At 46.7% G+C, this 21,132-nt stretch overlaps 1 protein-coding gene and 1 pseudogene across 5 annotated transcripts in view; one reads left to right on the plus strand and one right to left on the minus strand.

The window, feature by feature from the left end:
* The window catches only part of LOC309333392 (tigger transposable element-derived protein 1 pseudogene), a 306,834-nt pseudogene that overhangs the window by 130,148 nt on the left and 155,554 nt on the right, over positions 1–21,132 (minus strand). The window lies entirely within an intron of this gene.
* On the plus strand, positions 165–20,126 carry GDPD2 (glycerophosphodiester phosphodiesterase domain containing 2). Of its 4 annotated transcripts, none has more exons than XM_081846779.1 (16): positions 165–324; positions 2,978–3,112; positions 7,377–7,480; positions 7,585–7,678; positions 8,676–8,735; positions 10,806–10,904; positions 12,203–12,296; positions 13,203–13,348; positions 13,951–14,033; positions 14,190–14,340; positions 15,767–15,982; positions 16,301–16,452; positions 18,200–18,347; positions 18,510–18,592; positions 19,267–19,295; positions 19,679–20,126. In XM_081846779.1, the coding sequence occupies exons 2-16, from the start codon at positions 3,011–3,013 to the stop codon at positions 19,729–19,731; spliced, it is 1,614 nt and encodes a 537-aa protein (XP_081702905.1). In that variant the 5' UTR covers positions 165–324; positions 2,978–3,010; the 3' UTR covers positions 19,732–20,126. The 4 variants fall into 4 exon arrangements, with proteins under 4 accessions (XP_081702905.1, XP_081702906.1, XP_081702907.1 ...); XM_081846780.1 differs by having other exon boundaries at positions 2,981–3,112; XM_081846781.1 differs by lacking the exon at positions 165–324 and adding an exon at positions 2,672–2,801.

The raw sequence follows: 21,132 nt of genomic DNA on the forward strand, positions 1-21,132 counted from the left end.
GCTGCAGCCCTTCAGCCAGTTCACGCGCTCTTGCCTCTCCCTAGTGCACCTAGCCTGCCTGGCCCTGCCCATAGGTGGCACACACACGGGTTTCATGCCAGCTACTGTGCAGGTGAGAGGAGACAGCCGGTGAGAGCAGAGCAAGGAGGAGGAGGAGGAGGAGAGGAGGAGGAGGAGGAGCATCAGCAGCAAAAGTTCAGCTTGGAAGAATAAAAGCAGCTGTCAGATAAAAGTGCCTCATCCGACTGCCTGCAAAAGAAGGGAGATCTGATCAGCCAGCTCTTTCTCAGCCTGTCCTCCAAGGGGACTGGGGCCTTGGTCAAGGTGAGTGAGGGGGCTGGGAGGAGCACCAGAGGTGCTGCAAATTGGGCAGTAGGCAAACTGCCTTGAAGCAAAATAGGCTCTTTTTTGGGACATAGAAAAGAAGGGTCCCTCCTTTCTCCAGCCCACCCAGCAAAAACGGGATGGTAATAAAGTAGGAATTGGTTTGTTTTGGTGGGGGCGGCAGGAAGGGGCTGGAGAAAGGAGCTATCTTGTCTTCTGAAAATAAGCGTTTTAGTTTCACTTTCCAGCTTTAGATGGGGTAAATATTTGGTGTGGGATTCTGAAGGTGGGTCAAGAAGTTTCTCTCCAAGTTTTCCTTTCTTTTAAAAGAGTGAAACCATGACCTCCCCTTTTCCCCCCATCGTGGGAATGGGCACCACTGTGTGGAGGTTTCCTTAATAATTATATGCAATTATTCCATGTGCATTCCTCCACTTTCTGTGCCACATAGGGACTGTGCGTGAAGTTGGGCTGGAGAGGGTGGGGGAGGGAGAGGATACAATTAAGACTAGTTTATTTCCCAACTTGCTCTCCCCTTCCTCTGACTAATGTAATCTTGGTCATTCATACTTAAAATAATTTTGTACAGCCAAATTTTTATTCAGAAGGAAAATGAGTTTTTTTCTAAACACATGACTCCTCAAAATGTTGCAATCTCTCCCCCCCCCCCTCCGGAAATAAGCTGGGGCCATGGCTGCCAGGTTTTGCAAGACTTGCAGAGTCACCCCACCCCTACCAGCTCCTTCTGCCCCCCTCAGTGGGTGCCATGCTGTCCCCACCTGCAGTGGCAGAACTTGCAGTCTCAAATTTAAGCAGTGCCCAGTGCCACACCAAACCTCAGTGCCCCACTGCCTCTCACGCTCCATTCTAAATAAAAATTGTGGTGTCCCCCAGGCTCCATGCCTAGTGCAACCAAACCAAGGGTGGTCTCCGCATCACCTCTGCCCACCTGCCTTTACCCTGGCACTCTCAGATAAGGTGGCCTGAGAAGGCTGGTGTTTTTTGAGCAGAGTAGCCAAATGGTCGTGTTTTCTCCTTCTGCACCCCCACCACTGCCCCACATGCCCCTGTGCACCAAGGCCTGAAGTCTCTCTGGTATCCATAGCAACACCTTCCCCATGCCTGAGGGGACTTGGCAGGGCGGGAGTGCTCCTTCCCTCTCACAACTGCAGCGCCTTTGCATCTCTCAACTGTTCCACACATTACATGATGCAGAGACCATCCCCGTGTAGAGAGAGAGAGCTGTATCGCCATGTGTGAAAAGGAAGATCGTATGCGTTTTTGTTGTTGCTTCTTCTGACATTGGTTATGGGTAACTGCGGTAAACACACTTGTGCATATTATGCCAGGCGCTGGATACGTCTTTTCCCAAAGCAATTATCTTGACATGGGGAGAAACTTAACCCAATTAAAGCAGGCTTCTGATTTGTAAGAGCATTTTGGGGGCTCATAGGTATTACTGGCATCATCATTATGAAATACCATATACTGCCATTATGGTTTTTATTTGTGATTATTGTTACAGTGCCATTTGTGTACATCGTACTTTCCCAAGAGCAAGAATGCAGGTCCCTGCCCCAGTGGCCATACAGTCTGGGGGGGCGGGACAGAGGATGGGGAGAGGGACATGGAGACAGGGTTTAATGGGAAAAGAAGCAGGTCTGCATGTCTTCCTTGCACTGTTTATGTGGCTGATGTTAGGTAGCTTGAGTGTGCTGGAATCTGGGTTTTGATTCAGCTGAGGACTTAAGAAGAGCCAATGACCCATTTAGTCCAGCATCCTGCTCTCACAGCAGCTGGAGGAGGAGGAGCTGCAAGTAACAGGCTTCCACCATTCATGTGCTTCACCTGTTCTGTAAACAGACCCTCCATAGGGGTTCCAAGAGCTCCACTCAGAGCTGCTTAACAGCAGGCAGTTTGAAGGACCTGGAATGCAGGAATAGCCTTTGCTTGTGCATGAAAGAAATGAATGAATGAGGCTAGTAAGTAGGGTTAAGTGAGTACGCAGGAAGCAGACTCTCCTCTCCAAAATGTGACTTCCGAGTATAAACTCTAACAACACCAGAAGCAGGGGAAGGAGGGGCTGTGTTTGTGGGTTTCCCCGCACCCTCCTGTCCCGTTGCTCTTGTGTGTTGTGTCTGCCTCTTTATCTTTCACTCTCTGGAGGAGAGAGGTACGATTAAGCTCCATACTAAACCGACTCCTTGCAGCGTGGGCCTGCCCCAGCTTGCAAATTTGGGGTGGGGTGCCCGGGGTGCAACTCACCAGGCAGGTTGAGTTCTCTCCCCCCCCCCCTGCCGCCGCCGCCACCACCATGCGCAGGTTTCCGTTGGCCTGGTGCCTGATCTAGATTAGCCTCTTCTGGTATTGCACCCGCAACATTTGCGCTGGGTGATGACAGTGGGGGAACGGAGCTTGGGATCTCGTTGAACTTCACACACTTCCGCACTCCCTTTTGCAAACCGCAACTGTTCCTGGTGAGTGGAAAAGAGCAGGAGAGGCGGAAGGCTGAAGACCCATTCAATCCAGTGTGCTTTCTTTCCTTCCTTATCCCCCCCCCTTGTCACACCTATTCCTGCATTATCTGCCTCCTCCCTGCAAACTCCACGTGCCCTACCATGCAGTACCAATAGGCTACATGTGTTCCCCCCAGCAGGGCCTGGTGTCCTCCACTACTTGACGCACCATGGTGAAGGATGCAGGTTGCTGCAGCCACTGTGCCACCTGCCTGCTGTGCCTCTACAGCTGCCGTTGGACTCGTAACAAGAAGGGTCTGGTAACCAGCAAGGTGAGTGGGCAACTCTTCTCCAGCATCTGTAGGGATGTGTTTAGAGAGTCCTGGCTGGCCTGGCTCTGTTGCGTCATGAGGCATGAGGAGAGCACTGGCATGTCCTGGAGAAGAGGGGCAGTGGGTGCCAGGCATGGACCCTATTTCTGTCAAGGGCTTTTTAAAAGTTCATTTTTCACAGCATTTATTCCCTACCGCTCGCCAAAAGGGCTCTCGGAGAGACTTGCAAAAATCAAGACAGTCCCTGCCCTCAGGCTCATAATCTAAAAAGGCATGACACACAAGGAAAAAGGAATAGCAGGGAGAAAAGAAACAGAAGCTCCAGCAAAAATACAACAGAAGTCTTTGTCCTTAGGCAGCTGTGTTTTGACCTGTTTTCCCTAGTGTCCAATATGGCAGGATCCTCCATCTCTCTCTCTCTCTCTCTCTCTCTCTCTCTCTCTCTCTCTCTCCACCCTCTCCTAGCACCCTCAGTTTTGGCCCACTCAGTGCTGTGCTCTCGAAAGTTCCAGGAGACCTGGTGCTGGAATTGGTCGGTCTGACTGACTCTCACAGAGAAAGATGGCTTGCCTGCCTTGACGTGTTAGAAATTCCCTCTTACTGACTAATCATGGCCCCCTTCTCTTTCTTGACAGCAAAAGACAAACTGGTTTCCCAGCGCAGTGGGGGAATGTAGCCATGCCTGTAAAGTACCCTGGTCCTCATTGTATCATTATTATCATTTCATCTTCATCATTATTTAGTTCAACAATTTTTAATGCTGCTTAAAACCCTTTTCTAAGCAATGTACAATGCGGTTACAAATATATATATAATACAGAGGGGGAAATCAGTTAAAATCAATAATAAAAAGCTTACTTAAAGTGCCTGCTGAATATTTCTTTTTTTAAAAAAAGAAGTCTTCATTGAGGGAGGGAGGGACTGCCTGGTAGGGCTGGCAGTTTCTGGTTTTCATCACTGTGATATATCAGCAGCTAAACATTGTGATATATTGATATATCACAATATCTGAAATAAGGATGTAACTATGTAGAGGCGAACAGGGCAATGTCTTGGCAACTGCTACTACTTAGGGGTCTATAAAGGGTACATTTTTACTTACCTTTAGCATATCATTACAACTGTTATTTTATAGTACAGAGAGCAACAGGGGCAGCAGGAAACATAAGAGAAGCGATGACTGGCTTCACGGTTTTTCCCATTTCACAATTTTTTTACATAGCACCCTCACAAATTGTGAATCGTGATATGTCGCCATGTCAAATATTATAGAACTGTTCTCACAATGTGGACTTCGAACCAACTTCAGACGATGTATTGATACATCGCCCAGCCCTGCTGTCTGGTCTCAGTCGGGAGAGAATTCCACAATTCGGGAATGCTTGGCTCCTGGCAGATGCAGGCAGTGCCATTCGGGACCCCTAACTGTGATTCCCCCAAATACATCAGGGATCAGGCAGGGATCGAGATCCAAATACTTAAGGGCCTTGTGAATTAATGCAGGAACTATGAACTTGACCCAGTAGCATATGGGCAGCCAGTGCAAGCTTTTGAAAACTGGAGTAATGTGCTGGTGATAATCCATCTCAATCAACAGCCTAACTGCAGTGTTTTGCACTAGATGGAGTTTCCAGACCAGGCCCATGGGCAACCCCACATAATAATTATCATTATGAATGTCTAAACCACCCTCTATTAATTAGAATCCCTGAATGGTTTGCAACAACTAAAACCATAATTAAAAAACATACCATGGCAACACAGCAGGGATGGGCAGAGGTGGGCAGTCGACGGGAGCTTAGAGGAAGTAGCAGCCATGGGCAGCCACAGAGTCTGTGGCTCCAGCTCCACCCCTTTGTAACTGGGTGACACAGGGGCGGAGGAAAGGGGTGTGGTGGGGCAGTCCACCCCGGGTGTAACCTGTTAAATGGTGGGTAGACATAGCAGATGCAGCGATTTCTCCAAAGCAGCTCTTTATTTGTAAGCTGGAACAGAACTGAACTGAAGAGTTCAGTCAGCCTGCTTATATAGAGCTCCAGTACAACGTTACTGTAACAACTTTCTAAAAGTATCCAATCACTGAACGTCACTTTCGATCCCTTATTTGCATAACTATCTACAGTATCCCCCTGCCGGCCCAGGGTGAGAACTTCAGTACATAACATAACCACTGAGACAAAATGCCAGGCGGCACTCACCATGGGGCTTGCACCATGCCCAGCCATGCATCTCTCCTGGAAGTGACGCGGTGGCTTGGGCGGCCTCAGGCTCCACACTGCCCCAAAAGGTCCACCCGCCGCCTCCCCCTCAGTTGTAGGGCAGCTGAGTGGGAGGAGGGAGGCAGACTAGTCAGAGGCCCAGTGGAGCGTCCTGCCCCAGCTCGCCCTGCCCCACAGGTGGCTGGCGCCGCCCCTGGGTGCAGGGCATGCGCACTGCCCCAGGCACCCGACTGGCTTGCTCCACCACTGGGGTGGCATGCTCAGCAAAAGTGAGAAGAGGCATTATCTGATCACGTGACGGAAAGTGAGTTCCTGAGAATGTGGGTGGGAGGAAGCCAGGGGGGTTGGCCATGGGGGAAAGTGTTCTTTCTGATTCCCACCCCTCCTGCAGTGTAGGCCCTCTAAGCAGTGCAGGGCTGGAGACAGATGGCATGTTTTTTCCTCCAGAGAGTTGAAGGCCATTTGAAAGAGGGATTGCTGCTCACAATGTATATATTCTGCTCAGGTATGCCTCCATGTATAGGGCTTTATGTGCGCTTTGGCTGGCTTCAGTTTATCTGCATGTTGCCTTTCTGTGGTAAACCAGCTCCTAAAGCATCAGAATACCATGCAATAACAATGTAATATAACAACACCTAGTAAAATATTTAGCATCTACTTTCCAAGGTAATCATTAACAATTCAAAACATATTGCCAAAATATAAACATAGAATCAACATTTCAAAAGGCCCACCGAAACACACCTGACAATCAGCTCAGTATTATACAACTGGGCCAACAATTAATCCTAAAGCTTGGGAATAAAACTACTAAAGACAAAATCCAAATTAACAGCAAAATAGTCTATCCACCCTTACTAAGAAGAAGCCAAAAGCATGGAAGAAAATACAAGATCTTATGTCCAACCTTTAATTTCAGGGCACATCAGCAAAATGATTTCAGAACTAATGAAATATGTATGTTCCCCAAGGGATGTAAAGCTCCTCAAATCACTTTCAAAATTATTATCTAATCTTCAGTCTAAGGCTAAGCTGTCCTCAGAGCTTGATTTAAGGTGGGCTATAAATCAGAATCTGCTGTCAGCGCCACAGCTCAGCCTTAGAGCAAGCAAGGCAAAAGCATAATTTCATTCGTTATTTTTAACCCACTTTTCTGTGTGGAGACACAAACTGGCTTACAAGATTAAAACATGTTGTGTACAAATTTTCAGGTTTAAATATACTGTAACTATTTGAATCTTTTCTCTCTCGCTTTGGATCAAAGCTAGTTGGGGAGGGAAGACATACCAAAGTTCAGATTTTATAAGGAACGACAGGATTGATGACGGATAGTCCTGTTTTAAATGTATTCGGAGCTGTCGTTTTTTATTTTAAAAACTGTTTTAAAATATTTTTTATGTAAATCGCCTTGAGATGGCAGTTTAGAAGGCGATTAATCGGTGATTATGGTGATAATAAGGAGAAGGACTAACATCATATGTACACCACTTCCCAAATCAGTGGTGTGCTGCATCTAGAGCAAATGTGTGCGCAACCACAGCTTAATGGCACCAGATAAAAAACAAATGCAGTACCACAAGCACAGCAGATGGTAAGAAATAAAACCAAAGGCTTGCTGAAACAATTTCCAGCAAGTGTCTAAATCAGCCCTCAACAGCTTGGTTCCCTCCAGTTGTTTTGGTGGGAACCACTCTCATTATCCCTTAGTGGCTGGGGCTGATGCAAATTGTAGTCCAAAACATCTGGAAGTCACCAGGTTGATCCAAATACTAAAGGAGAAGGAGGCTGACAGTAGGAGGAAATTCCACAGCAATGGCACTGAAAAGGAACCTGTCATGGGTACTTTCCTGTCTGATCTCACATATGACCGCCTAAAGCATGTGCCTAGGGCATGCCCTCCACTGTGTAGCCACAGCCAGCCTTGCACATCTGGAGCTGCAAGTGGGGCTTCCAGGCCAGAGGGTGTGTCATCCAAGAGTCAAGAGCCACCTATTGAGGTGCATCTGCCGGTGGTTCATTTTCTAACCTGTTCCTCCTCTTCACAGTGCGACTGTGCCTGGTTCTTCTTCGTCTTCTGCGTGTGCCTTTTCGCCCTGGCCTGGTTCTACCTTGCCTTTGTCACCCTCAATGATTTCCACAATCTCAATGAGTGAGTAGAAGGCCCGCGATGCCCCCCCACACACACCTAAGATTCTCTCCAGCTACCTTTGTCATAACCCTTCCTCACCTCGGGTTTTTTTCCCTGCCCAACAGATTCATTTTCCGCAAGACAGGATGGTGGCTTGACTGGTCGATGGTGATGCTGTCTGGAACAACAACTCTGGTCACCTTCTCCTCACTGCTCCTGGTACACCCTTTTTATTTGGCTCCTTTCCCAGGACGCTTGCACCGTACCTCCAGAATTCCCTGGTCTCGCTTTGGGGTGGTTGGGGGGTGGGGGAAAATCAACTTCTTAAAACCCATTTGGGAACATGCTGTTCTGTCTACTAAGGGCCGTTTCATATAACCTTATAGAGCATTTATCCTGATTTGTTAGAGGAGAGGTTACATGATGTTGCATCAAAACAAGGGTTATCCCACACTCCAGCACATTTTCCCATCACTTTCCTTATTAGAAAAATTCAGGTCTTTGGGAAAAGTGGGTTTGTCACACAAGACATACCTATCTATCTGAATTTGCTAGTATGTGATTAAGTCTGGGAACTCCAGTTTTTGAGAGAGCCAGCAATATCTAAGCCCAACATTTCATAAAACTTAATAGAGCTCCTTGGGAGAAAGTTAAATCAGCACATTGAGAATACCAGTGTACAGTGGTACCTCGGGTTAAGTATTTAATTCCTTCTGGAGGTCCGTACTTAACCTGAAACTGTTCTTAACCTGAAGCACCACTTTAGCTAATGGGGCCTCCCGCTGCTGCTGTGCGGCTGGAGCACGATTTCTGTTCTCATCCTGAAGCAAAGTTCTTAACCTGAGGTACTATTTCTGGGTTAGCGAAGTCTGTAACCTGAAGCGTATGTAACCTGAGGTACCACTGTATAAGTGAACATCTCAGAAGCCAGAAGGTTCTGAGAAGGGTGTCTAGTGGTTAGTGGCTGAGACTTTTGTGACAGTGGAATTTGTAATGCAAATAGGAAAGTGTCTGCCAACTTTCATAATACAGGTCTGAAGGGTTTGGGTATAGAAAGCAGGTTGCCTAACTGCAGAGTTATGGCTTTTCTTCATTTTTGAGTGGTGTCAACACCATCATCTTCGTATGAGAATGTGGTCCTCCTGCAGTCCTTGTCCCAGAATCCAAAGTGGGCTCTTTGGTCCTAAGTCACGTCACTCTCCCATTTTAATTATAGGTTCTGGCACTCTGCCTGCAGCTCTGGCACCAGCCCCTGAAGCTCCATTGGATACACAAGGTAAACCCCTGCCCCAAGCACAATTCCAACTTCCTACCGGTTTCCTTTGTGGAAGACACAATCCTACACAAAGGTTTGTGCTGCTGCTGCTGCTGCATAATGTTGGTGCACACCAGATCACCACCATTAGCTAGGTAGATTCCCAGTATCAAATGAGCATGCATTTATTTATTTTTGCACTTAGTGCTGAGATAAAGTACAACAGATCTCTTCACCTGATGTCATTTGATGTTAGGTGAATGACAGGTGGGTGTGGTTGGCCCAAAACGGCCTGATGGTCCTCCACCTCTTTCTCCTTCCTCTATTTCTCCTGTTACATTTTAGTCTGTAAGCTCCTCGGGACAGGGTTTCACTTTGCACAGTGCCTTGCACATTGATGGCACTATGTAAGTTTATTTTCCTTTTTAAAATGTTTAGAGACTGTCTTCTATTATAAGATAACAAGGTAATTTACAGAATAAAAGCCAAACAATTAAAACGATAAGGCACTGTAAGCAAAAATACCACAGATTTCCAGACTTTTCCAATAAAGCTAGTGCTATAAACTAACAAATATTTTCCCAATAAAGTCAGTAATGAGCTAATGTAACAATACCATTGAAGGGGAGAGGACACTGGGGGCTTGCAATGTTTTGTAAGGATGGAGGAAAAAATTGATTCACCTCACATTTAATAGAAACATGACTACAATGTGAGAACCAAAATACTGCCGTGCTTTGAAATTTACATTTCTCTATTTTTTTTCTGTGCAGTTCTCCAGCCAAGCAATATGTTCAAAAATGCATACAGTAAAGTGTACATATAAATACGCACTAAAATGCTTAACGGTTTTTCACAAGGACTTGTAACTGATTTGGAAATGTAGGGAACTGAGCTTAAGACTAGAAAAATAGGAAACTAAGATAAACTGAAACTGACATATTCACCATTCCCTACAAACATGCAGTTAGAACACAGGTGGAAGTGAAAAGTCACACACATCAGCTTCCCCAGAGAGAAGCCTCACTGCACCCCAATATATGCATTGCAGGGGACTGGACAGCACGACCCTCAGGATCCCTTCCAACTCTGCCATTCTATGATTCTATGTTCTGTTACTCACTTTCTCTCTCTCTCAAACACTCACAAGCAAACTGATTACTTTCCCATTCCAAATGCACAACAATCTCTCTAAAGATGTTCAACAACACTAGGCCCAGAACAGAACCCTGCAGCTCCCTACTTTTCACTCCCCCCCCCAAAAAAATTAATATATGTGTTGCCAAAGCAAGCATACTTTTTTCCAGAATGGTGAGAAACCAATAGCTTTATTTAGTTGCAACAGTGTACAAAATAACCAAAGTGGTACAGTCCTTGCAGAAAGGTCTTGAGAGTCTATACCAGGGGTCGGCAAACTACAGTCCGCTGGCCGGATCAGGCCCACAAGGGTCATTAACCCAGCCCAGCTGCTTTCTGAGCTCCCTGGAGGAAAAGACAAAAAAGAGGGAAGCTGCCGCATGTTCCTATGCAAAGCCCTCCTTCAGAAGGAGGAAAATCAGGTGGAGGAGGTGCTGCTGGCAGGAAAAGAGGCATCACTCGGGGAGGGGGCAAGAGATTTATGGGGGGAGGGGAAAGAGGGGGGGCCCACTCCCGAAGCGCAGAAGAGGTGCCAGCAGCAGGAGGCCCACCAGGCCGCAATGCAGCACCAAACCCAGGCAAGGACCCCTCATCCAAACAATGACTATCATCAGTGCAGGCAAGATTTTTTTTTAATTTTAATATTTATCATCTACAATGCTGTCTGGCCTGCCTGGTGCTCTTGCGTGGAATGTGTCCTTTTAAAATGCATCTGTGGGTTATTTGTGGGGCCTGCCTGGTGTGCATAGGAATTCGTTCATTTTTTCACCCAAAATATAGTCCGGCCCCCCACAAGGTCTAGGGACAATGGACTGGCCCCTTGCTGAAAAAGTTTGCCGACCCCTGGTCTATACATACTGCCTCCTTTTCAAAATAAAGCTCTTAAAGTGGCTTGAATACAATTGTCCCCCCGCCCGCCCCCAGGCACTTGATGCTGTCTTCTCTTCCTTCCAGGTTCTCCTGATCCTGACGGCACTTGTGGTGGCTTCTGCTTTTGTGGGGGTGGAGGTTCAGTGGGAAGAGCAGTGGGAAAGTGCCCGCATCTCCCTGCAGGTAAGAATCCACAGCTGATGGCATGATCTCAGAGAATATGAGCCATGGCACAGTTGCCACATGAACGCTGCCCAAAAATGAATTGAATGGTGAGCTTTTGGGATATAACAAGTGTTTGCCATGTGATTTTGGCACAGGTTGTGTTTTTTTCCTTGCCTTCCCTTCTTGCTGAGCTGCTGCGCATGGCATCTCTTGCAGCAGCAACTGAAACATGGAATGATTCATAGCAGCTTCTACACAGCAGTTAACTTGTGAACCAACCCAGTGGGTACATTCAGCAACAGTTGCTTGTGCACCTGTTGGACCTTGTTGGCCAGGCAACTGACAGCACAGGTAGACCCCCAGGAAAAGTCTGATACTCCCCTGCCCTCTAGCATCCTACCCAGTACAGGTAGTACGAAGCAAGTCAGGCAATCTGCCAGTGGTGGGGTGGTTCTTATGGCTGATGAAGACCAGACAGGAGGAGGCAAAGTTGATTGGAACACAGAATACCCTTGCACATTTTGACCAAGTTTTATATCACAAAATAAAGGGGCTACAAAAATAAAATAATAGATATGTAATGTCTTAATATCATGTATATACAAAATGTCAGTTATGGTTTAAGGAGCATTATATAATCAGGCATCCTTGCTCACTATTATATTTTAAGCAAAATGTCAAATTATAAGACTGAGAATACTAGATAAGGTTGAACATTGTTTTGGAATTTTGCATTCCAATAATGAACAAACATACTCCATTTTTCAATAAAATTGGTTTTGTGCACATCAGTGGTATATATTCCATATGTTTTATTACCATTGCAAGATGTCAGCTGGTTTATCTGATTTCCACTTCCTTGCTGTGGCTACTCTGGCTGCAGTTTGCAAGTTCCAAACCTTCCACATTTGCTATGCATTTCAGACACTCCAGTAAAACATATTTGGTGGTTAAGATTATATCGCCATAAAGAAGTTCATTTATAATCCTCAACGCCTCTTGCCAAAAGCTTATAATCTTAGTACAGTTTAATTTCCAGATCACTTATTTAATTTATGAGTCATTCCTTCTGAAAGCATCTTGCAGCAATTAACACTAACTGTGGCTTTTCCTTCTGGGTGGGGACTCCAGCCCTTGATGCCCTCTGCCATTATCCTGCAGGGAACTCTGGGTTAAAAGCTTAGCTTCAGGGCCAGCCTATTCCCTGGCATTGCCCCTTCATTCTACCTGCTCTGATTGTTCCATCTTGCTGCAGCCTGATATGACTCCCTTGGAAACTCCAAACCAATGGCTAACTCTTGTTTCTGCCCTGCCAGGCAACAGGCCCCTTCCTGCACATCGGAGCTGTGGTGGGCATGACACTACTTGCCTGGCCAGTGGCTGACTGCTTTTACCGTACATCCTGCTCAGGTACCAGGGAGGCCAAAGCTATTCTTGTTCTATCCCAGTACAGGCCCCTACAGCAGGCATTTTGGAGTCTTCCTTAGGTGCTGAACAATGTTTCAAGGCCACACAGGGTCCCTCCTAGGACCAATCTACCCTCATCATTTAAAACGTTAGAAATGTGTTATTAACATGTGACACCGGATAGCGCTGTAGAGCAGCGAAATGTTGCCAATGAGAACTTGCATTGGGAAATATATAGTTTTCCAGATCAGTGTCGATCCAGCCCTAGTGTCTTTTTTTACCACTCATTCATGATTATTTGTGCTTGTGATGAGGCTACTCGGACAATTACACACAATCTCACTTCAAAAACTGTTTGCACCTGCAAATATTTGGGCATTTCCAGCCAGTGCATATCCTGTTGAAATCCTATTTATTTGTACCAAAACTGAGAGAGTGAGGGGAAAGTCGTCCCACTTTTGTCGTTTTATAGCCCCTCCAGACAACAATGACATAGTAGCGGTGGGGAAGCATCACAGAACAACTAACAAAGCAGACTAAATTCACCACTAATGCACCACTATTGTGCCAAGAGCATGTTGCAGACTACACTCTAAATAAAATGCCAGTATGGAGGGGCTCTACTTCTTGTGTATTGACAGTATTGCATGCTGCAGTGTGGTGCTCAGCTATTTCTTTAGGGCTCTAGCAGGTGGCACCATTGCATTATTAGAGTTCCACTCTGAAGAAACAAGTAACCTCACTGGTGAGAAGAGACTAGGATGATCCCAAAGAGCTGGGGGCCCAATTCTGATATCTTACCTGGAATGTCTTCTCAATGCTAGTAATGAAGGTCTAGCTTGCTATTATCTTCTTCCAAGACTGCCGTTGCATTTTACCTGCATGTTCCATCTGTCTGTGTCTCCACAGTCCTCAGAACTCTTCTGCTGCTGTTGTATCTGGGTGCAGTGTTTGCTCTGTACTTAGCCCCACTGGGTATTGATTCCCCCTGTCTGTTGGAGTACAGCCAGCTGCCCCCCAAGCCAGCTCTGTTTGGGCACCGTGGAGCTCCCATGGTGAGTAGCCAGCACCTCCTTTGCACAGCAAGAAGCAGGATAATAGGTGGCATATCCAACTGGGGACAAGGAGACTGACTAAAGGGATCCAGAGGTGCCTTATCTCTTCCTCCTCCTCCTCCACCACCACCACCACCACCTTCTTCTTCTTCTTCTTCTTCTTCTTCTTCTTCTTCTTCTTCTTCTTCTTCTTCTTTGATTTATATTCTACTTTTCTCCCCAAAAGGACTCAAAGTAGCCTACAGATAAAAACAAGAAAAGACATAGAAAAATCCATCATTAATATATAATTTAGCATTGGTAGAATTAAAATTATACAAAAATCTATGCAGATAATTACAATGAAAGCAGCACAGCACCAGCCCTTTCATTAAAAGCAGTCAGTTCCCAAAGGCCTGTTGGAACAAGAAAGCCTTCACTGGCTAGCAGAAAGACAGCAGTTTAGCTTCTCTAGGGAGGAACTTCCAAAGTTTGGAAGCAGCCACCAAGAAGGCCCTCTCCCATGTCCCCACTAAGCATTACTTGCCATCCAGCACCAACCCTACTACCTTTGTCCTTCAAATGCACCTGTCATTTTATGTCCATTTTTAATCTCCATCCAGCTTGCACCTGAGAATACTCTGATGTCCTTCCGGAAGGCAGTTGACTATGGAGTGAGCGTCTTGGAGACAGATGTCCTGGTGAGGTAAGGGGAGAAGAGGTGGCAGATCTGCTGTCTGTGGGAGATGAAGAGACTTCCTGGTCCCCAAAGGCAACTTCCAGAGTTCTTTCCTTCTCCCTCCGACAGTAGAGATGAATCCATTCCCCAGACCAAGCTCTTTTTCTCTTTCTCGCCTGGCAGTGCCGATGGGGTCCCTTTCATCATGCATGACGAGAAGCTCATCCGGACCACAAATGTGCAAGAGGTTTTCCCTGCTCAAGCCCAGTCCAATGCCAGCTCCTTCAACTGGACGCAGCTGCAGCAACTTGATGCTGGCAGCTGGTTTCTGCAGGTGAGAGCTGTATGGTGGTGCCAAGTCAAGCCCTGTGCAAGCTTGGTGGGGTGAAATAGGTGCTGCTGGGCTAACTTGCATGAGTGGTATAGCATTGGTTGCTCCCTGTACATTTGCTCTCTGAAGGGCTACAATACGGTGGGAAATGATTTCCTGTTGTGTGGGATGGAGAACAGACAAGAAGGTGCTGTATATCTGGCTATAATTCTTACTACCAGAATACACAGACCTGGGTTTGCCAATGTGGACTTCTCCATTGTGCCCATCTGTACCTTTATGGCACCTGCAAGGATCTCAGTGTATATCTGCTCAAAAATCCACAATACATGGGAGATGTTTAGCTCTTCCTGCTCAGCCCCTGTTTTCACCAGATCAGCCTCTCCTACATTGGACATACCCTCCAGAATTGGACGCCCACCCTCTTTTCCATTCTGAACAGAGGAGAGGTGCAAAGGGCTTCTCTCTGTCAAGATGCCTCCTCCCCCCCCCCTTCCCAGTGATGCTGGCAGGGGCTTGCCTTCAGCTTTCTCTGCTCTTTTAGGTGTGGCAGCCAATTTGCATTACGCCATGCTTCCTTGCAACTCACACACACCAACATTTTGTGACTGGTGCGCATGGTACTTTCTCAAAATTCCAAATGTTCCTGTGGGCCCAGAAAGGTGATTGATGCCTGGCTTAGTCCCTCAATAGGACCAGATCTAATGAATCCAATAGGGGCATGTGGGCTGTGGTATTTGCTGCTTATGATCTGATCCCTACTGAGCCCGTGTGCTTAATAGGCTGTGCAGATGACTGCTCTGAGGTAGCAGAGCTCCATGGGCTGCATGCTAATTAGATATCCTGATGTGGTCCTGCTCCAAATTCTGTCTTACTGTGAAGGTAAGTATCCTTCACAAAAGACCAGGGCTTTCTTTGAGCAGCCCTGATACTTCAGAACTCTCTCCCAAGGGAGGCTTATTCAAACACTTTCAAAACACTGTTCTTTTTCAAGAGGCCTCTGGTTTGGTTTGGTTTGGTTCTTGTTTTGTATCCCTTGCTTTGCAACTGCTTGTCAAAATGGTTATCATCAATAAACTGTTTCTATTGTTTACATTTTGGTTTGTTGAGCAATGCTGAATACCAGTAAATATCTTGTTGAATGAATATTATTGTGATTACCAGTCCCAGACCATGGAAACAGCATTCTCTCAAGTGCAATTGCCCTCTTACTGTCTCTTGTCCCATAGGAGTGAATAGTACAGTGTTCATTATGTTCCCTTGTAGGGAGCAAGATCCTTAGGTCTGACTGGGGAAGCCCTTGCATGCAGCAAAAATGGATGGGTGGTGATTGCCTATTCAGCCTCAATGGGGCCTGGGTTGGAGAAGCCTGGAGCTGCAGGGCTCTATGATGTCCTCTCTCACTGACGCCCTTCTTGCCCCCTACCAGAAGCCACCCTTCCCCACAGCACGAAGCCTCTCAAAGGCAGAACGAGCTTTGGCACAGGCGCAGCGTGTTCTGTCTCTGAAGCAGCTGCTGGTTGAGGCCAAGAGGCACAACGTGTCCGTCATGTTTGACTTGCGTCCCGAGGAGGATCCCCACTACGAGGACCTCGTCAATGTCACTGTGGAGACTATCCTCCATTCGGACATCTCCCCAGAGCTGGTGAGTTGTCCTCACTGCTTGACAGGACACAGTGGGCTTCCCCTTGGAGCTGGTGGGGAAAGTGGGTGGACAGGGATGAGGCTGGCATGCTTGCCTTGAGAAGTTCTGCCTGAATGCAAACAACAAGGAAGGCAAGAGCAAGCCAGCAGTAAATCACACTGAGCAAATAGAGCAAGTAGCTGTTTATTAACAAAAATGGGATCTACACAGGAGTGTCTGGCCTAATGAGCACAGCAAGTCCTCTCTTGTAGGTCTTGCCCCCCATGAAGCAGTGGGAGTGAGGAGGGATCTCTTGCTTACCATTTCCCTCCTTCCCAGATCCTGTGGCTCCCTGATGAGTTTCGAGACTGGGTGAAGCAGCGGGCGCCCAGGTTCCAGCAGGTCTATGGCCGGAAGAAGCTGAGCAATGAAACAGAAGACCTTATGCGTATTAACCTGCCCTACCAAAATCTGAGCAGCACTGAAATCCGGTTAGTTGGGGGGAGCGATGCGCAGGAGGGAGGGTGGTGACAGTGGGGCAGGTTGGTGTCTGTCCCAGGCATAGGTCAAGGAGAGAGAATTGGCTAGCAAAGATAGTTTGAGCATCCTGAGACAACGTCTTTTCTTTTTGAAAAAAAAGTCTCAAGTTTTTGTTACTCCATGGATAAGTTTGGAAATATAGAGTAGGCTCATCGAAATCAATGGACCCAAGTTAATCACGTCCATTAATTTCAATTGGATCACTTTGAGTGGAACTAACTTTGGACACAATCCTACATAAAGGAGAACAGTTTAGAACAGCACATGCACAAAATCAATGCAGATCCAAGCCAGATATCCGCCAGGATAAAGATTTCCTTTTTTAAAAAAAATGATATTTATTGAAATTTTCAAAATATTACAAAATAAAATAGAGACAAAGAAAAATGCAAAAATAAAAATAGTTAACAAGTTAAAAAAGAAAAAAAGACATACCCCTCCCACCATAAAAAAGAGAAAAAAGGAACAAACAATACAACAATACAACACAGACAATTAAAAACATTTACAAAAAAAAGAAAAAAAACAAATTCATTATTTCCAAATCCTCAACTGTCATCACCTTCTTTCTTAGACCTCCTCCTCCTCCCTTTCTTTGTATCCTAGTTGTTAATTATCCCAGCAAATCCTTTCCATATTCATAAAATTCTGTCATTACATTACCCTAGACTATTTTAATCTTGTCTTTCTATAATAAGATAAATCTTAAAACTTAAAACTTAAATCTTGTCCATACCAACTTCTCATAACCATAACATTCTTTCATAATTCTTTAAACATTTTTACTAAAGCCAAATGATTTCATTCCAACATTTTTCTAATGTTCATCAATTTTATAAAACAGTTCTAATGGTAAGAAAAGGAAATACAAACAAGTCCACTTAGAAATACAAGGAAATACTCTGATATGCAGTGGGAGGGAGTTCCAGAGGGGAGATACTTCCACACTAAAGGCCTGATTCCAACATGGTGCAGAATGGACCTCCTAAGAGAATGGTATCTGCAGCAGAAGTGGATTTAGGGGAGCACAACCAGTTCAGTTACACTGGACGTGGAGCCTCGGTGGCACTGCAACCATTATTTAGAATGCAGGCCAGGGTGTGTGCGTGCCAAATGTTGGTGTCACACAGGGTGCCGCTGAAACCTGAGACCCCAAAGCCCACCACTGTCTGCTGGATACTCTCACACAGGGCATGCAGGGGATCTGGCACCATTTTGGGCTGAGCAAAGGATACAGTGGTACCTTGGGTTACATACGCTTCAGGTTACATACGCTTCAGGTTACACACTCCGCTAACCCAGAAATAGTGCTTCAGGTTAAGAACTTTGCTTCAGGGTGAGAACAGAAATCGTGCTCCAGTGGCGCAGCAGCAGCAGGAGGCCCCATTAGCTAAAGTGGTGCTTCAGGTTAAGAACAGTTTCAGGTTAAGAACGGACCTCCGGAACGAATTAAGTACTTAACCTGAGGTACCAGTGTATATCTAACCCCAGATGATAAGCCCTGAACACCGTCCCAGAACACAGCAGCAAACTCTGTGAGTGGAAACTGTGGGGCTTACGCTCAGAGTCTCCCTTTGCCTCTGGGAGCCCGTCTTTTCCCTTCAGCATATCTTAGGCACTGGGGTTTCTCCTCCCTCGAGACTTCATGGGAGTTTCCCTGTTCTGCTTTGGTGCCATGAATCCCACCTTCTTCCCTAGGGAGTATCGCCGTGACAACATCTCTGTGAACCTGTACGTGGTGAACGCCCCGTGGCTCTTCTCGATCCTGTGGTGCGCAGGAGCCAACTCTGTCACCACTAATGCTTGCCAGGTGCTGCAGGGAATGGAGCGCCCCCTCTGGCTGCTGGTAAGACTGGTTGGGGCAGGGAAGGACTAGACTTGTATCACCCCCACCCCCACCCCCACCCCCCACCCCCGTGTAGGCAGCTCCCCAGGGAAACTGGCAGCTGCCCGTTTGCCCTTTCTCCCACCCCAATGACCTCCGTTCCCCATGTTCCCTTCTCCACAGCCTCGTGCCACATACCAAATGATCTGGATTGTGACAGACTGTGTCTCCTTTCTGCTGATTGTCTGGGCCTTCTTCTTGCTGAAGTGAGTAGAGTGTGAGGAGCTCCCTTCTGCATGGGCAGGGTGTCCTGCAGCTGCCAACCCCTAACTCAGCAGGGCTGGGGAAACCTGTGGCACTCCCGTGATTCATTGACCATTAGCCATTCTGCCTGGGGCTGATGGGAGTTGTGAGGGCCACTGATGATCGCCTTCCCTGCTATATAGCCATGTCTTCACAGCATCGGCTGGGCTCTGCCTACCAAGGGGGCATTTAGGAAAGCCAGTGCAAAAGTGTATTCACTTGGGCGCCACCCCACCTGTCAGTCACCTGATGTCATGGACCAATCTGCCAGTCTTGCTGGTGTGTCCTTGCAGCCCTGACTTCACCTCTGCCCTGCTCTTCCCTGATCCAAACATGGCCTCAACACTGAGTGACACTGTTGACCTACCTAAAATATTTTTTCAGGTTCCTGAGCTCCATTGGATGGTTGCTCTCCTCTTTTTCTTGGAATTGTTGGTAATAAGTTGCGGGTAAAATAATCCCCCTGTATTTGCAACATGGCTAGTGGCTGGTGTGATATATCCTAGCTTCCTCTATTCCACCAAGATCAAAATACTTCCCTTGTCTCTGGCAGAACCACAGACACTAGCGATGAAGCTGAGGGTGGGAGGGCACACCTGTCTCTGAGCTAACTTATTCCCCCTCCTTCCCCTTACAGAAAATGGTCCCGAAGAAAAGAGCCACAAGGTAAAGGGAGATGTTGGGCCTTCAGATCGGTGTGATATTTCTGCTATATTTTGTGTGTGTTGTGCTGTACAAAGAAAAGCAATCCACTTTCCACCATTGTTCGGGGTACTTGCAAACTGACAGGGGTGACTTGAACTCTATTCAGCACCTGCTTCAACAACTCTATCAGTGGGCAGAGGCTGCAGTTATTTCTATTGCACCTTTCTTCGAAGGAGCTTAAGGGTAGCGTACATGGTTCTCACCCACAATGCTCCTGCAGGTGGAGCCTGACTGTTTAAAACATACAAACACCTTGGCCCACAATGAATAGACCATAAAGCTAGTAGTCCCCTACCCAGGATCTCCTGTGTTGACATTCTTCTTTTTCCTTTCTGCACTTCCAGGTTATGACTCAGATGTGCTCCTGACAAAGATCCACAGCCTGTTGTCTGAGTGACATATCAGCACAAACAGAGCAGAGGCCCTGTCCTTCCCATTGGTGAATGAGCAGGGCAGTTTTCACCTTTCAAAATGTCTTTTCTGGGGATGGCTTCTGGCTGTTGCTGAGACCTGGTTGTGGTGGCCTCTGCCCCCTGGAGCCAAGAGGCCCAGCCACCACATGGCCTGTGGGGAGCATAGCAGGACTTCTGCAGTTATCCTGCAATCATCTCTCTCAGCATGGCCTAGATCCTGAAACTGCCGGGAAAGGACTGTACCAGTTGTGGCAAAGAACTGGAGATTCCATCTGAAGGTTTAAGTGTTGTCCCTGGTCTGGGAGGTGATAGAAATTTTCTTTTTTCTTACGTGCTTCTGAAACTGTTATCAATAAAGCACCCTGCATGATTTGAGAAAGCTGAGTCAGGCTGCAATTCTTGTTCCAGGGGTGTGGAGGACAAGGACGAAGAGAAAGTACATGCTTTCTTGCAGCTAGGCACTTTGCATCTCAAACATGGCTCTCATTCAGCCTTTGCCAGCCTGGTGCCCTCCAGCAATTTGGGACTGCACTTCCTATCAGCCCCAGCCAGATGGGAGTTGTAATCCAAAACAGCTGGAAGGCACCACTTTGGTGAAGGCTGCTATAGGATGTGATCTAGCATAGAGCTACACTAAACCATTGCTTAACATTACATATACAAGAGTTGATCAGCCCAGCGCCAGCCTCTCCACAAGAGTGACGCCATCCCTTCCAAATCCCAACCTGCTTTGTCTGTGTCAAAAGTGCCAACCTGTTGTATCTCATTGTGCAACAGTGCCTTGTAGGGAAGGGAGGCACCCCCTCCCTCCCCATGAATCTGTTCTACCTGTGTTTCTAGCCAAACAGGCATACTTTTAAAGATACTTTGAGATCTTTCCCCTGCTCAAGAACCCCTTGCAGAATTCTTCACAGAAAACTGTGTCTTTTATTGGGAAGAGCAAACTTCTTAGTCTTTTGACATGTTGAATAAAAGAGGTTCCGGGTATAGCTCTGGTGGTAGCGGCACAGTAGTGTTTTGTTCGCTAACCAGAATTAACAACCACATTTTGAATAAACATCACTTTGTTAAAAAAAAAAAAGCATTTACAAGTCTCAGGCTCGTACACTTCCCCCATCCTCTCCAATCACCTTGTAGCTGTGCCAAGTGCCTGCTTCCACTTTAAACTGCAATTTTTCATTTTATACCTGAAGGTGGACAAACTGTGGTATTAACTGTGATGTATTGAGAGAAGCCAGCTTCAAGCTGTGGTTTGTGATCTTCACTCGTTTCAGTAAACCATGGGTACCACATAACCCCAAGGCTCTTCCCTGTGTGTTATGCTAAGGTAGAACCAAGCCAAAATATGCAGGGTGTGAAAAACTGCAGAATGCTTCCTGGAGGTT

This window comes from Podarcis erhardii (assembly GCF_964252035.2).
Source record: "Podarcis erhardii genome assembly, chromosome: Z".
NCBI lineage: Eukaryota > Metazoa > Chordata > Lepidosauria > Squamata > Lacertidae > Podarcis > Podarcis erhardii.

What these genes read in the sequence shown, in the direction of transcription:
- GDPD2 (XM_081846779.1), top strand. Translation starts at nt 3,011, where the DNA reads ATGGTGAAGGATGCAGGTTGCTGCAGCCACTGTGCCACCTGCCTGCTG. An exon ending in TTACCGTACATCCTGCTCAG is followed by an intron (nt 12,297 to 13,202) that starts GTACCAGGGAGG and finishes GTGTCTCCACAG; the next exon opens with TCCTCAGAACTCTTCTGCTG. An exon ending in CTGGCAGCTGGTTTCTGCAG is followed by an intron (nt 14,341 to 15,766) that starts GTGAGAGCTGTA and finishes GCCCCCTACCAG; the next exon opens with AAGCCACCCTTCCCCACAGC.